The sequence below is a fragment of the Drosophila persimilis genome, unplaced genomic scaffold (assembly GCF_003286085.1).
Source record: "Drosophila persimilis strain 14011-0111.01,24,50 unplaced genomic scaffold, DperRS2 tig00000002-arrow-pilon, whole genome shotgun sequence".
NCBI classification, from domain to species: domain Eukaryota; kingdom Metazoa; phylum Arthropoda; class Insecta; order Diptera; family Drosophilidae; genus Drosophila; species Drosophila persimilis.
This window is the reverse complement of record NW_020825289.1, coordinates 1,085,285-1,100,890: the sequence shown is the minus strand read 5'-3', so window position 1 is coordinate 1,100,890 and position 15,606 is coordinate 1,085,285. Positions and strand designations below refer to the sequence as shown.

At 40.6% G+C, this 15,606-nt stretch overlaps 1 protein-coding gene across 1 annotated transcript in view; it reads right to left on the bottom strand.

Moving 5' to 3' along the window:
• Window positions 1–11,737, bottom strand: part of LOC6603316 (techylectin-5B) — a 126,062-nt gene extending 114,325 nt beyond the window's left edge. The window contains exons 1-2 of the mRNA XM_026985625.1: window positions 11,383–11,737; window positions 21–1,031 (exon numbers count right to left, since the gene is read on the bottom strand). Of these exons, the coding sequence (XP_026841426.1) occupies window positions 21–1,031; window positions 11,383–11,693 (1,322 nt within the window). The 5' untranslated portion in view covers window positions 11,694–11,737. The remainder of the gene's footprint in view (window positions 1–20; window positions 1,032–11,382) is intronic.
• Between the last annotated feature and the right edge of the window lie 3,869 nt (window positions 11,738–15,606).

The window sequence follows — 15,606 nt, the reverse complement described above, 5'->3', positions numbered from 1 at the left end:
AAGAAAATAAATTAAATTACTTGCTTGAGTCATATTCCACCAAACGATCGATGGTTGGGTCCATTAAAAGTTCTGTGGGACCTGGACGCGTTGCCAGTAATTGCACATCATTCTCTTGTTTTTTTAAACGCTTTTCAACCATATCTAAGTTGTTGATAATTAAATTAGTTTTTGTTTTTAGATCTTGGTGAATTTCATCAATGGCCCGTTCCTGGCGTTGTGTTTGTGTCAAAAGAGCATCAGACTTTGGTAAAAGATGGTCAACTGTAGATTTTGTGCCTACCACGACGTCCCAAACTTCGTCCATTTTTTCAGATACTGAAACCATAGGTCGTATTTGCTTAACAAGAGCATCAATTTTGCTTGATTTGATGGGTGGTGGTGAAGTTGTGGTGATATTGAATGCATTTACTTGCTCGTGATGATCAACCACCGCATAGTGAATATCGTGGATCATTCGAATCATTCGCCCAATATTTTCTGACACAATATTAATGTGAAATTGCAACTTCTTGTCAATACTATCTGTTGAATCACGAAGCTCACTTAATTCTTCGGACACATGAGTCATCGTTTCTGGGTTTAAAGCCTTTGTTATATCAATTACATTCATAGATATAGGCTTTTTCTCACTAGCCTCGGCGTTAAAATCTTCAGCTTGTAAAAAGTTATTATCTATTTGTGATTTTAGAACCTCTAGTTTGATATCAATATTAGTAACTTTTTGGTCCAACTGTACTAATTGATTCTCAAGGATATTGCTTGAAGAATTTAGAGGTTTTTGTTTTTCTTTGTCATTATCCGAACGTGCAACTTGTATTTCAGGAACATCATGAATAAGGTGGGCCTCTAACCTATGAAGCTTTGATATAATCAATTCACTTTTTCCAATGTTATCAGCCACTCTATTATCCAATGTATCCATGTGATTCATCATAAGTTCCACTGTTTTATCTAAGTTATCAATACGTTTTAGTTTTCCTTCAAGTGTGGTTATAATAATTTCAAATATATTCAGTAATTGTTGCTCTCTAGAAAAAAAAACGGAAAAAGAAAGTATTACAACCTAAAAATTAACTGTGTACATATTTAAGCGTATTATAAATTGTAGATGACGAAAACAAAAATTGATCACTCTGTCAGAATACACGCTACACATGCTAGCTTTATAAGCTCTTATACACTTATACATTACAGAATGACATCATTTGGAGCAACAGATATAGTTAACAATATTGCTGCAAACGGTCAACAATTTAATTCCACGTACAAAATCAAAGGCCAAGTTTATCACATTGCTGCCAATGCCAAACAAATCTCCTATATTTTTACAAATCTACTACTCTGGTCTGATGAGCTGGTGAGGTTGGGGGCTTAGCTGAGGCCACCAGACGGGTCACAGGTTACGGATGGCGAACGATCTACCTACATAGCGTAGCGAAATACCGGACATTCCTAGGGAGAGTACCGAAAATAAGCAGCCCCGGATAGTTTAATTGGACGTTGACATGCAATGACTGCATCTTTCAAGAGGCGATGCAGCTCTGCACCGTCAAGTGGCCCGTGTGACACCAGCAGAAGGCTGTTACGCGCGGATCCCAGGCAAAACACAGCCCTCCGCCCGCCCAACCGACCGAGGGGCGCTGCCGCATGACGCGCGGTGCGTAGTCGAACCAAACGCGAACATGCAAGAAAGATAGATATTAGACTAACATTCGAGGAAAATTAGTACTAAACTTACTAAGAAACTAAGCATGCAATCAAAATACAAATACCACTACAGTTACTAATTAATAGAAAGGTGTGTAAGGATTAATAATTTAATAAGAGGAAGAGAATTAGTGGTGGATATAATATGGTAGAGGGAATTATAATCCGAGCATAAGACCCTAAACGGTTCATGCAAGGAATAATTCGATCTATAAAGTGGAAGGAACAACGGTATAAAATTTCTAGTCAGTCTAATAGGAATCGTGAAGTTTATGCGGCTCAACAGATCAGGGCTGTCTATGTCACCCCTGATCAAGTTGTGCATAAATATCACACCAAGCATTTTTCTACGGTTAACTAAGGATGGGAGGTTTACTAATAGTAGTCTACTAGAGTAAGATGGGAGTCTTACACCCGCATTCCAGTTAAGGCCCCTCAGAGCAAAGAGTAAAAAGTTTTTCTGTACTGATTCTATACGGTCTTGGTGTACTTTGTACTGAGTGCACCATACACAGGAGCCGTATTCTAAGATCAGACGAACAAGCGAGGTATAGAGAGTCTTTGTTATATAGGGGTCGTCAAATTCCTTTGACCACCTCTTTATAAACCCAAGCACGCCCATGGCCTTATTTACTATGGTAGAAATGTGTTCAGAAAACTTTAACTTGGGGTCTAACATAACACCCAGATCATCCACCAGGGTAATTCTCTCAAGAGAACCACCAAATAGGGTGTAGGGAGCCAACAAAGGGCTAGAACGATGAAATGTCATAACTTTGCATTTCGAGGCATTAAGGTGTAACAAGTTTGCACAACACCATGACTGAAAGCTATTGAGATCGGATTGCAAGCGAGAATGAAATGAAATGTCCTTGTACTGGACACAGAGTTTAACATCATCCGCATACATAAGTACTCGAGAGTATGTTAATACTGAAGGTAAGTCATTAATAAAGAGTGTGAAGAGTAAGGGGTAAACCTTTACTGGTAAAGAGAGAGAGTTTTTGAAGAGGACTCTTTGAGACCTAGAACAAAGATAGCTAGAAATCCATCTCAGGAGGTTGGGCGGAAGCCCTAAAAGGTCAAGTTTATGCGCTAAAAGGGAATGGCTTACAGAGTCGAATGCTTTACTAAAGTCGGTATAAATAACATGTGTACAAGTTACCTTGAAAGCCTTTAATAATGAAAGAGGTAAACTCTAACAAGTTCGTGGTGGTTGATCGCCGCCTTATAAATCCATGCTGAGTTGGAGATTGCTACCTTTTTTATGGAGAGGAATTATAAAATATTCCTTCCAGATCGGGGGAAGAAAGAGGAATCAATGGACAGGGTGAATAGTTTAAGCAAAGGTCCACACAGAGCCTCAGCCCAGTACCTGAGTACACAACCTGGAACCCCGTCTGGACCATGAAGTAGGGAACATTCATTTAACAAGGGACTGAAAATGCCGTTCGACCTCGGTGAACCGTATGGGTACGGTTGACCAGAGTAGCTTTCCTCAGAATAGTGGTTTGGCAAAATTGGGCAAAAAGATCGGCAATTGCCTAATCATTATTTGCCGACGTATTACAAAATGATAGCGAGGATGGGGATAGCTGAAAACGTATCCTGCATCGAGATAGGTAGTTCTTATAGCATTGAGCATTAAGAACTGAAAAGTTTGACCGAGCTAATACATTGCGAGAGTGAGAAGTAGGAGAACCCACTTCTTGAAATGTTTTATAAAGTCTTGATTTTAAGTTTTTTAGACTGGATAACTCTTTGGTAAACCAAGGGGGTTTTCCAGATCTTGTCGGACAAGAAAGCGCGACACAAGAATCGAAAAATGTGCCAAGAGCATTGTAAAAAATGTTTGTGCCTTTTATGATATCAGTGCACAAGTACAAAGCGGACCAATCAAAATCCCTAATGAGGTTATTAAGCTTCGCAAACTCGGCTTTACGAAAGCAGCGGACACGTTCGGGCAGCCTACTCGACCGATCCAATACAGTTGGTCCTATATCTAGCGACACCTCGAAAGTAGGGTGGTAGGCGTCTTCAGGTATAGTGAGCGGAAGGGCTCGGGTTAACAACACTATGGTCGGATCCGATACAAAGCATAGATCAAGCAATCGACCCAAGGAATTTTTCACATGATTGACTTGAGACAGGGACAGGTCAAGCAAGCCGTCAACAAAGTCATGTCGTGACATGGGCACTAGGATACTAGACTCGTTTACCGAAGACCAAACAGTTCCTGGCAAGTTGAAGTCACCAAGAACTATCATACGATCTTTATCAGATAGCGAGGAAGAAACAGCGGTTAAAGCGGACAAGTGCTGCTCATAAATTTAAATATCCGAAGAAGGTGGGATATACGAGCAAGTAATGAATATAGCGAAAGCGGGAAGAATCAGTTTTACACACAGGAATTCCAGTTCCTGTTGAACTTGGACTGTGAAATGTTCCGACGTGAAGTAAGAGTCCACTGCAATTAGAACCCCTCCTGCACGTCGAGACGAACGGTCCTTTCTAAAAGTTGTGTACTGATCTGCCAAAACCTCGGAACTAAGAATGTCCGGCTTTAACCAGGTTTCAGTAAACACAATAACGTGGGAAGCAAATGCAACACTATCTCGGAAAAGAATGCTGAGCTTACTACGCAAGCCTCTTACATTCTGATAGGTTACTAAAAGAGAAGTTGGTTTTTTGGAAAGGTGGAAGCAAGACGGGAAGTTGAGGAAGAGGAAGTTGAGGTTGAGGGTGGCACACTGGAAAGATTTGGAAGGGTGTGGGGGGCCTATTCTTCTTCTTAGCCTTAAACTCCTTCACCACCAAATGCTCCGGCCAAAATTTGGTGAAGCAAATGGTGTCAAATTGAGTTGGGGAGATGCTTATCTTAAACGAGGCTATCTCCCTGGCATAAGAGAAGTTTAATTTCTCCACCTTTAAACCCACGGCATTTATTTTGCTTTGAATAAAAGCAATTACATCATTAGATGTGAGGTCAGGGGCCAGCCGTGAAACAAAAGCTTGTCGTTTTGGTGGGACTCCCACCAGTGGTTTAGTCACCACAGGTCTAGTACCTGTGGGGGCAATATCCGGAGGTCCGGAACGTCTATTTACTGGTGGGATCGGGATAGACGGGACAACTAGCGAACTTGCGGACACCACGGACACGGACGCTGCAGACGTACTTGGCTGCACATTCTCCGAGGCGATGAATTCGGCTACCGAATCTGAATCGCCAGCAGCTGTCGTTGCCCTTGGAGTGGCAAACGAGATCAACTGCTGCACACTTGGAGTGGTCGGAGTCAGTTTTTCGGCGGCGCACGGCTGAGTGACGGTTGGCACTTGCAGATCCCGCGGAGTGACCTTTTTGCGCCTCGGAGACTCATTCAGCAGTTTTAAACCGCTAAACTGAGCCTCCATGGCTATGAGCCGATCGTATTGGTTTTTAAAACCAACGGTCAGCTCCTTAAAGCCACTCCGCGTCTGCCTCATAAAAGCTACCATGTCTTTCTCCACCGCACGGCATGCCTCGCAACTGTAATGCAAGCCATTACGTTTGGCTATAGCATCACTCACGAGGCCAGAAAATCCAGCGCATTTTGCGTGCACTACGCTGTCGCAGAGCCAGCAGGGGACATTCGGCTGATCGTGAGTGATCTGCTTCTTACAGGTTTTTTTGGCACAGACCACAGCGTATTCCATTTTATTATTTATTTATTTACTATTATTTGCAAAACAAATTGGTATCAGACCAATGTGCCAGACAACGCTCAAAGCGGAAATGGTAAAAAAAAGAGAACAGAGTGGAGAGCGGTTATAGCGAGAACTACTAAGCAGAGAGCGCTATTGCTCAGATAGTTTAAAGAGCGAGAGAGAAAGAACAGTTATTGAAGTTGAGGTGATAGCGAGAGAGTGATAAAACAACAAAAGCTACCAGACGAGAGCGGACTGCAATGCAATGTAATGCGTACTCACTCACTGCAACAACACAACACAAGCACAAGCACAAGCCGACGCCGAAAAATAAAAAGTTAAATAATGTTTTAACACAAATCAAAAGGCATGCACTCGCGTAAATGAATAGGTTTCCAGATTGTTGTCTGGTTAGAAAGTATAATTAGAATTTGGTTAGGAAAACACCGGCTGTTTATTCAAAACAAAAGGAAAAAATGCGGAGCGCAAAACAAAAACACGTCTGATCACTACGAAAGATAATCGGAACATAGCCAGCGGGTGTTCGCGAAGCACTCACACACTCCTGTATCCCTACACACTACCTACCTACATCCCAACCCGTGGCGAGAGTCAGCCTGGCTGGGGGCTCGGTATATAAAACTGGCCCAGTCGTTAACGGAGAGCTCAGGGACCTGGCAGCCCCCTGTTCTAATGATGCCTTATCCGGGCAACGTGGATCTCTGCCCGGACGGACCGTACACCTTCTCTGCAGCTCGTGGGAAAAGAATGGAAGATTATAATAAAACAAAAAACGAAACTGAGTCTGGGAAGGGAGCCTCTCAGACAAAGGAGACTCCTGGACCAGCACCGAAGCGCTCCAGAGAACTGCCAAATACCTCGTTCGTGCAGATTGCCAGAGAAAAGACGCGGACAAAGGCAGCGCGGACTCGCGAATCCCCAGGAACCAGTTGAAGTGGGTGGAAACGGAACTAGCCGACCGCTGCTTTGAGCTGCTGGAAAAACCGCCTGGACCCCCTCCCCCCGTCTGCAAGGACATGGGCTGGTACCAGGGCTGCATCAAATTTATAGCTGTACAAAGCAGAGATGCAACCCCCACCTGCCAACATCGGAATGGAAGGTGGTAAAAGTGGAGACGACACAGGGCCCTACATACCAGTTCGTCCTCAACAAAGAGGCCGCGATTGAGGCTGCCAAAGACGAGCTCAAATTTGGGTTTAGCGCAGTGACCGTAAAGGTCTACAAGTCGAATTCAGCGGCCGGGGCGCGTCCTGTCGATAATCCATTCGAGCAGGACGCTGCCGAAATCGAAGCACCCGAAGATTACACGGAGACAGACCCAGAAGGCTACTCCACCGATGGCACGCTGAGACGTGATTTCGAGGCCATGTGTTGCGACGATGAAGTCGAAGACGATCTAGACGCCGACATTACAGTGCTGCTCTTATACTCCGCATCGAAAAGAGCGGAGCACACGTAGCCCTAGTCCAGGAACCTTGGATAGTGGCGGACAAGGTTTGTGGACTAGGGACATTGGCCTTCTAATAGGTTCTGACGCCAACGCTCACCTCACTCAATGGGGGAGCTCGAACACAAATATAAGGGGTGAATCACTTTTCAGCTTCATCGTTAACTCAAATCTATTTATTTGTAATCCGGGCAACGAACCCACTTTTATAATTAAAAATCGACAGGAGCTTATTGACCTCATCGTAGTGTCTCACAGACTGTTAGATATAGTCAAGAGTTGGCAAATCCTTGACTACATTAATCCCAGGAAAGTCAACTGGGAAAAATATAGCTCAGCCCTGGAAAACTAACCCCCTCTAAATAGCTAAAAGAGCGAACGAGGAGATCCACTGGGAAGACTACAAAATCAGCCTGTCACTATATAAAAAGGAAATAAAGCAAACGAGGGGGAACGTTGTGAGTTGCTGCGAATACCGCAACTTTACATTTATACCCGATACTAAGTCAGTATGGCTCTCCTCCTGCAGACGCCGCTAATATTGAACGACACGACAAAGGCTGCGTGCGAGAGAGACAAAAATTGCAAATTGATTTCTTCCTTTTGGCTATAAAAATGATCTGATCTGATCTGATCCAGATTCAGCAACCTGATAGATATGGTCATTATCTATGATTCTGCGTTTTTAGTTTTCTCGATTCAGCAATATTGTGGATGCAACAGATTTCCGTCTTTTGTGGTAGCTGAAGGGGGTAAGGCGAAATTCTGAGATACACGTTTTATAGTGAGATTTAACAGGAGTGTGGATACCATATTTGGTTACTCTAGCGTTAATAGTCTCTGAGATTTGTGGAGACCCACAGATTTTCGTCCTTTGCGGGGGCGGAAGGGGGTGTGCCAAAATTTTGAGACCAAACGGTCAAGGTCCGATATATTAGGAGTATGGATACCAAATTTGGTTGCTCTAGCTTTTATAGTCTCTGAGATCTAGGCGCTAATGTTTTACTCTAAGCAAAGCCGCCTATGCTACGTGTGTGTTAGAGAGAGACAGGGCGAGAAAAAATGAAATTGTTTTCTTGATGCTGGCGATAATAATAGTACGATCCAATTTATATTCTGCAGTCTTAAAGATATGGTCATTCTCTACGATTCTGCGTTTTCGGTTTTCTCGTATCTTTAAAAATGTGGATGCCACAGATTTTCGTCCTTTGGGAGGCGGAAGTGGGCGGGGCGAAGTTTTGAAATATTTTTGTAGCAGTGACATATCACAGAAGTCTGGCTCCAAAACATCGTTGCTCTAGCTCTTATAGTCTTTGAGCACTGGGCGCTAATAGGGACGGACAGACGGACAGACGGACGGACGGACAGACGGACAGACAGACATGGCTCAATCGACTCGGCTATTGATGCTGATTAATAATATATATACTTTATGGGGTCGGAAACGATTCCTTCTGGACGTTACACACATCCATTTTCACCACAAATCTAATATTCCCCAATACTCATTTTGAGTATCGGGTATAACAAGGCAAGCAAAAAAGGGCCTCTTGGCAAAAATTTTGCTCGGAAATTGAGAAAACGTCAGGGGCCGCAAGGCTACGCAAGATTCTCTCGAAAACTATCGCCTCGGTAGGGTATCTTAAAAGGAATGATGGTACGTGGACCAACCCCAGTAAAGAGTCCCTACACATTTTACTGGACACGCATTTCCGCGGGTGCACAACCAACGAGCCGGCACACCTCCCAGGAGAGGGACCGGTAACCTCGATAAATCACACCCTCACAAAATGTTACAAAAGCTGGGCAATAAACAGCTGCAGGAAGATGATGGCTGTGGTGACCTGATGTTGGACCGTCACTTGGTGATGCTCATTGATCAATTGCTCATATGCAGGATGGTGACATCATCGATGAGATCGTCCGCCCAGTTAAGGTATGTCTCATCTTCTGTGGAACATAGCAGTCAACCAGATTCTATGTGAACTGGAAGGTTCTACTTTTAAGTAGATCTCTTGTACTCTTGTCAGGACCCTTAGCCAAAGGAAATTTCAAGATCAGGAAATGGTGCTCCAATGATATATCTGTTCTCGATCAAACACCCATTGAAGATAGGGAAACATTTGTTAAATTCACTGATGGCAGCGATGTAATCAAGACGCTAGGTTTAGCATGGAATCCCACTTCGGATGAGCTATTGTTTTCATTCTGTCCCAATCAAGTCCCTTCGAAACCAACTAAGCGAGTTGTATTGTCAACTATTTTACGATTTTATGATCCCCCCGGACTTATAGGGCCAGTAATTGCCAAAGCAAAAATATTTCTAAAGCAGCTGTGGAAAGAAAAGCTACATTGGGATGAAAGTTTTCTAGTCTCCTTACGCACAACTTGGATCGACTTTATTCAGCAGTTTGACTCTATGGAACAAATATTGAAATGCATGGATTTTGTGATGCCAGCATGAGTGCTTATGGAGCTTGCATCTACGCTGTTTCGCAAGGCGACAATGGAGTCAAGGCAAATCTTCTATTTTCCAGATCTCGTGTAGCGCCACTGAAGACAATTACAATACTCAAGTTGGAATTATGTGGTGCAGCGCTACTCGCTCAGCTTATGCATGAAGTGCAATGAACTGTAATTGCTCTTATTATTGCTGGTGTGACACCACAGTCGTTTTGGCTGGGATCAAGCATCAAGCTTGTCTCAACGATTGCATGGATTCATTCCTCCTAGATGTATGGGAGGATTATGGGATGCGTCAGTCAAGCTTACTAAACGTCATCTTCGACGTGCCCTTGGATCCTCTGTGCAATCATTAACTCAAGGCCATTGGCCTCACAACTTTCTTGGAGCTTGACTTTGTTCATCAAAATGCACTATCAAAATGATGTCTATTGCCTCTATGAGATAAGGGGAAAGGCATGGATCCTTCCACGGGGGGAGTATGTTCGGGCGAAGCCCGATTGTAAATTTTGTACCAATTTTCTATAGCCTATCAATTCACTTTCTGTACCATTTTGGTCAGTACACTAAGCTAACGTAACGTAAGCGTAGCTCTAGTTATCTTTTATTTCCTATGCCGTCGCTAAGCAGTCAGCAGCATTCTACTGCTTGATATAGTTGGAGAACATACCTTTTTTTGTCCCCAATCTAATACTTTGGCTCGATATCGGCTCGCTTGCGTCATCCAAGTGTATCACTCTTTAAAACTATTGTAAAAGGCTCTGGCATCTTCCGTCTCTAAATATCGCTCTGATCAGATTGCTTTTTTTATACCCGATACTCAAAATGAGTATTGGGGTATATTAGATTTGTGGTGAAAATGGATGTGTGTAACGTCCAGAAGGAATCGTTTAATAAAGTATATATATTCTTGATCAGTATCAATAGCCGAGTCGATTGAGCCATGTCTGTATGTAAATACTGTTTGGGGACGGAACATCTTCCTTATATTCTTCTTGCCTTACGCACATACATACATATATATGTACATTTAAACAAATTTAATATAGCCTTTAACTTTTTGGGTAAAAGCCATAAAAAGCCAAACAAAAGCCATACAAAAATCTTGACAATGGTTTAGAACACATATTTCGTTTAAACTTTAAAACTATGCAAAATTTGGCTAAAGAAAATCTGTTAATAGAAATAGAAAATGATTGATATAAAATATAAATAAAGCTCTATATAGTATTATAGATTTTTGAAATCAATGGAATTAAGCAGGAAAGCCTAGATATATTAACGTAAAAAAATGGTATGGGCCCGCAGCAAAAGAAAGTTCGATTTGTTCGGCCTGTGTAATTCTTGGTAATTCACCATTATATTACCATTATTATATGTGCTCTTTTTAAGCTTTTTCCAGACTACCTATAGTAAATCAATTAAATTTGTTATTTGCATTACATTCACTTTCAACAAAGTGCACATAGGTAGCTAAGTTCGGTTGACCAATTCCCACACCATTCAACAGACCGGTTTTTTTACCAAGCAGCGTGAAATTAAACCAACAGCTCTGCCATCTCCCTACTCTTAACTTTGGTTTAAACTCGGATTATTCTTCTTTAAAATATAATGTTTTACATTTTATTTGCAAATAAAAGATTTGTGTGACTTAAAGAGTATAAAAAACTGTAAAGATTTTTCAATTATTTATGTCGAACGTATTGCCTATTACTTTTTTGTTACACATATTATTGTATGCGTTTATAGGCTACATTAAAATGCATATGCATATGTATGTATATGTATGTATATATGAACGTCATGGGCGAGTATGCATTTATGTACATGAACACATGTTTGAATACTTACGTACAATACGTACATATGTACACATATATGCAGTATGTCTAGGTGTGTGTGCATGAGAGGTTTACAGTTAACCACTATGCAAAAAACCGGTTTGTTGGCGCAATCTTTTGTTTTGACCACAGATATATATGTACCTTGTATTTTAGGTTTATCTGTGTTCATACCAACAACAAACGTATTTAAAAAGCAAAATCACAGACCCTTACCTTGTTCGCAGGTTTCCATTTCGAGTTGTATTTAATGATTTTGTGGCAAGCTTGAAACTTGTGGTGGCTCCGTTGCCACTATTAAGTTGACTGGCACTTGTACGAGGTAATCGCGGATTTGCATTCCCATTTCCTGTAAGCGGGCGCGCCGCACCACTAGCACTATTGCTAACGGCAAGTGCTCCCGGTAACATATCAAGGTGCATGATGATTCCAATGCACAGTATCGTTACTGGAAGCGCCGCCCGGCTAATGAATTTATACCGTCTTGTATAAACCAGAAAGGCTACCATGACTGCGAACCGTATCATCTCTACACATTCATATATTTTGCACAGGAAAGAGCCGTTATTACCTGTAATAATTCATAGCTTTGTAAATGGAATTTTTGCATTGTATAACGACCAACAGCAAATTTTCAGACTGGCTTGGATTACAAAAAATACTAATTTACCCAAGTAAAATATTTAAAAAATCTTAAAATATTAAAAATATTTCTTGCTTTAATATTTGTAGTATATGTATATATGCAGTTTATATATGGATTCTAAGTGTTCGCAGTCTCCCATTCTTTAAATCAAACGTTTGCGTTTTTTTGTTTGTTTTATGACCACTTTTGCATTAATAATGAATTTCAATATTCAACTCTTTAACAGTTATCCGGTGATTTAAAATCTTTTCGAAATTAAATAGACATACACAACCACTATTAAGTCATACATCCATTTTATTTACTTTAAGAAAAACGTAAATGTACATTAAAAGAAAATCTTATATTTTCGGCATTCAACAATTCACAACCGATTAGAGCATTGGGTGAAACTTTTCTGTTTCTGTTATAGATCTCAGTAGCTATACAGCTGCCTAAGCACACACAAAGCACAGCTTTACAACATGCCAAGAAACTCACCACTAAGATAGCTATTGTGGAACTCGTTTACTCTATCCGAAAGTGAGAGTTGCTTCACAGTTTAATATAAGAAACATATGTAGATACTTACATATGTATGTATTTAAAATATGCTTTTGTATTATATATGTATGTACATACAAATGATATGGTTGAATACAATGTGTGGTGGTATGAGGTTATGTTTAAGGACAAATGTAGTAAATATTTTGATTATCAAAATCTTTAGATATTTGATAGTATCCAGTCGCCAACTAGTTTTAGAAATTGATTAGTTTTAAAATATATTATTGGCCGTTTTTGTACTTGATAGTCAGTCCTGGAAGTTTTGGTGTTTCTATACATTAGTTTGTCGTTTCCAACAAATGGCATTATAATTTGTAAACTCATTCCATTTATTCAATACATTCAATTTAAATTCAAACTTACGTTGCATAAAGCATATAAAAAGCATAACCAAAAGATAACATATAATGCTAAAATAATTCAATGTAATAATTATTATTAAAATTATAATTATTCAATCGACATGATCGAAATTACTGCAGAAATAACCAGAGTGGATATTGACATTATCAAATGATTGGGTGTCACTTTGAATATTTAAAACTGTAAAGAAAAAATAAATACCCGCAAGTTTGAATATGCCTCGAAGACATAAGAGTTGTTACTGAAAAAATATCCTGAGAAGAAGCTAACTCCCACGCTTCAAAAAATTCTGGCACATGGTCAAATTTTAAATGAACATCAGAGCCTACCAATTTGAGGAAGCCCAGGAAACGAGAAAAAAAGATTACAAAAAATATAGGAATATGAATACTTGCAAGACATCACGAATTAAGCAAAACCAAGACCTTTTCAACATCCATTAGATATGTGAGATCACAAAGTAAATCGTCAAGCAGTTATTCTTCAGAAATTATAAGTTTAATAGATATTCCTCTCTCAAAACAGGAAGTGTAGGATTTTTTTACAGAAACTAAAATATTCAACCTACTTCACAACTTATAAAAATATTTTTTTCAATTTCAATTTTTGTAAAGTATATTAAGTTTAAAGTTAGATAAAAAATAATATTTTATAGAAGCTTTTAGACATTGTAGTATAATTTGCTTAACTTAAATTGTGAAAGATATTTCTTTCAAATGCAGTTTGTTTCATGAAGATATGTTTAATTGTTCGGAAGTTATTAATTTAGCGAGCTTTAACGGCGGAATATCCCACTGTGCTGCAGTTATCAGTGCTTGGAAGCTCGATTTGCACAACCAAAGAGTAAAGGGGTATATTAGATTTATGGGGAAAGTAGCTCTCAACGACAAATTTCTTGCCTTTAAATCACAGTTTCTAGGGCTCAAACTCTTGAGCGAATCGCCTAGACGGAAAACTCCGCATAATGATACCAATCTCTTCTACCAATACCAATCGGAAGCATTTGTTACTCCGTATAGTCATGCCTCGCCGTTATCTGTAAATCCGCCAACGGCGGTGTTCTTTACACCGAGCAATGTGCTTCCTTCGAGCATTCAAGTTGCCAACAGCATCAATCCCATCCCTGCAGTTGCTGCCAATTCTTCTTAGGAGTGGCTCCACCATCTCGATCTCGCTCGGCACTTCAACTTAGAGCAGTGGTCCTGAGGAAAGTAATATTTGTTTCTCGTCTTATTCCTGAGGCTACAACAGAGGATGTTGAACAACATCTTTCCTCCAAACTTAACACTTCGCCTGTTGATATAGTTGTGACTAAATTTACATTTAAACATAAGTGCAACATATCATCCTTTCAAATTCTTCTCCCTGATTCTTTACTATCCAATTCTCTAGAACCGTCAATATGGCCTGAGCATAAAATTACGCAGGAGTTCCTTCTCAAAGACTCGAACTCGAATCCCAGAATTAACGAACCTGCTGCTCCAAGAAACTGATGTACCATTTTTCTTTGCACTATCAGAACGTTCGCAATTTGTCGGGCAAATTATAGTTACACTATTTATTTTGCAGTTGGGGTTCTAATTGCAGTCAAATCTGTTTTCTTATATGAGTTATTCCCACTCATTAACATCCATGGAATTGAATTTGTTGCAGTCAAAGTTCGTGTTGGCTCGGCATTTTTCTATTTAACCTGCTCTTACATTCCTCCCAGGTCTGATGATGAGCTTTACCTACACCACCACTCAGCAATTAATACAGTCGTATCTGCATTACGGTGCAATGATCGAATTGTAATGGGGGACTTTAACCACCCATTTGTTTCTTGGCTGCCTTTCGATGACGCTAACCTGTTCTTTCCCAATTGCCACAATGACTTTATCAATGGGCTAACGGATATTTCCATTGTCAAAATTAATGCCGTTAAAAACATTAGGGACAGACTTCTTGACCGAATGTTTGTTAACGATGCTTCTCTTGATACGGTATCCAGAGCAAGCCCAATACCATTCCCTGAAGATCCATACCATCCAACTTTGTCGATATCCCTTGAGCGTACCCGATCTGGTTGTGCTGACAGTTCCATGGCTCCTTGCCACATAAAGTGTTTTCGCAGATATCACTGTACCCGTATCGTCCAAGCCTCCCTGGTTCTCCAAGTATTTGTCATACTTAAAAAATAATAAATCCAGGCTCTATAAAAAGTACCAGAAGTCGGGCGCTACGTCGACCTTAGCTCTATACTCCTCCGCTCGCTCTCTGTTCCTTGCCGTTATTAGTCAGTGTTATAATCATTACCTTTCACAATGTAGTAGAAACTTTCGTAGTGATCATAAAAAATGTTATTCGTTCGTTAACTCTAAGCGTAAGTCAAACGCTTTTCGTCCGTCCCGTCATTACCAGAACAAAACAGAAGATTCTGCTGTTGGTATTGCAGCTACCTCAAGCTAGCAGCATTTTCCTGCCCTTTTCGAGGAAAGCGTTGTTCTGAAAGGTTTGTCATCTATGGATATATCGTTTTCTGCGGGTCCAGATAAGGTACCAAGTTGCATTTTAAAACACTGTGCCCAGTCCCTTTGCAAACCCTTGACCTTTCTCTTCAACCTCTCCTTGGAACAGTCTTGTCTCCCAGTAATTTGGAATGAGTCCTATATAAGATCAAACATTGAAAACTATCGTGGTATCGCAAAGCCATCCCGAAGCTTCTTGAGTTCCTGGTCACCCGGCAATTGCAACATCTTTGTTGCAGCTTGATATCTCCGTCGCAACACGGCTTTTTCAGACATCGTTCAACATCGACTAACCTTCTTGAGTTTTCTAACCTAATCCACCGTGGTTTTCAATTTGGTTTGCAGACAGATGTAGTTTTTACTGACTTCAGCAAGGCA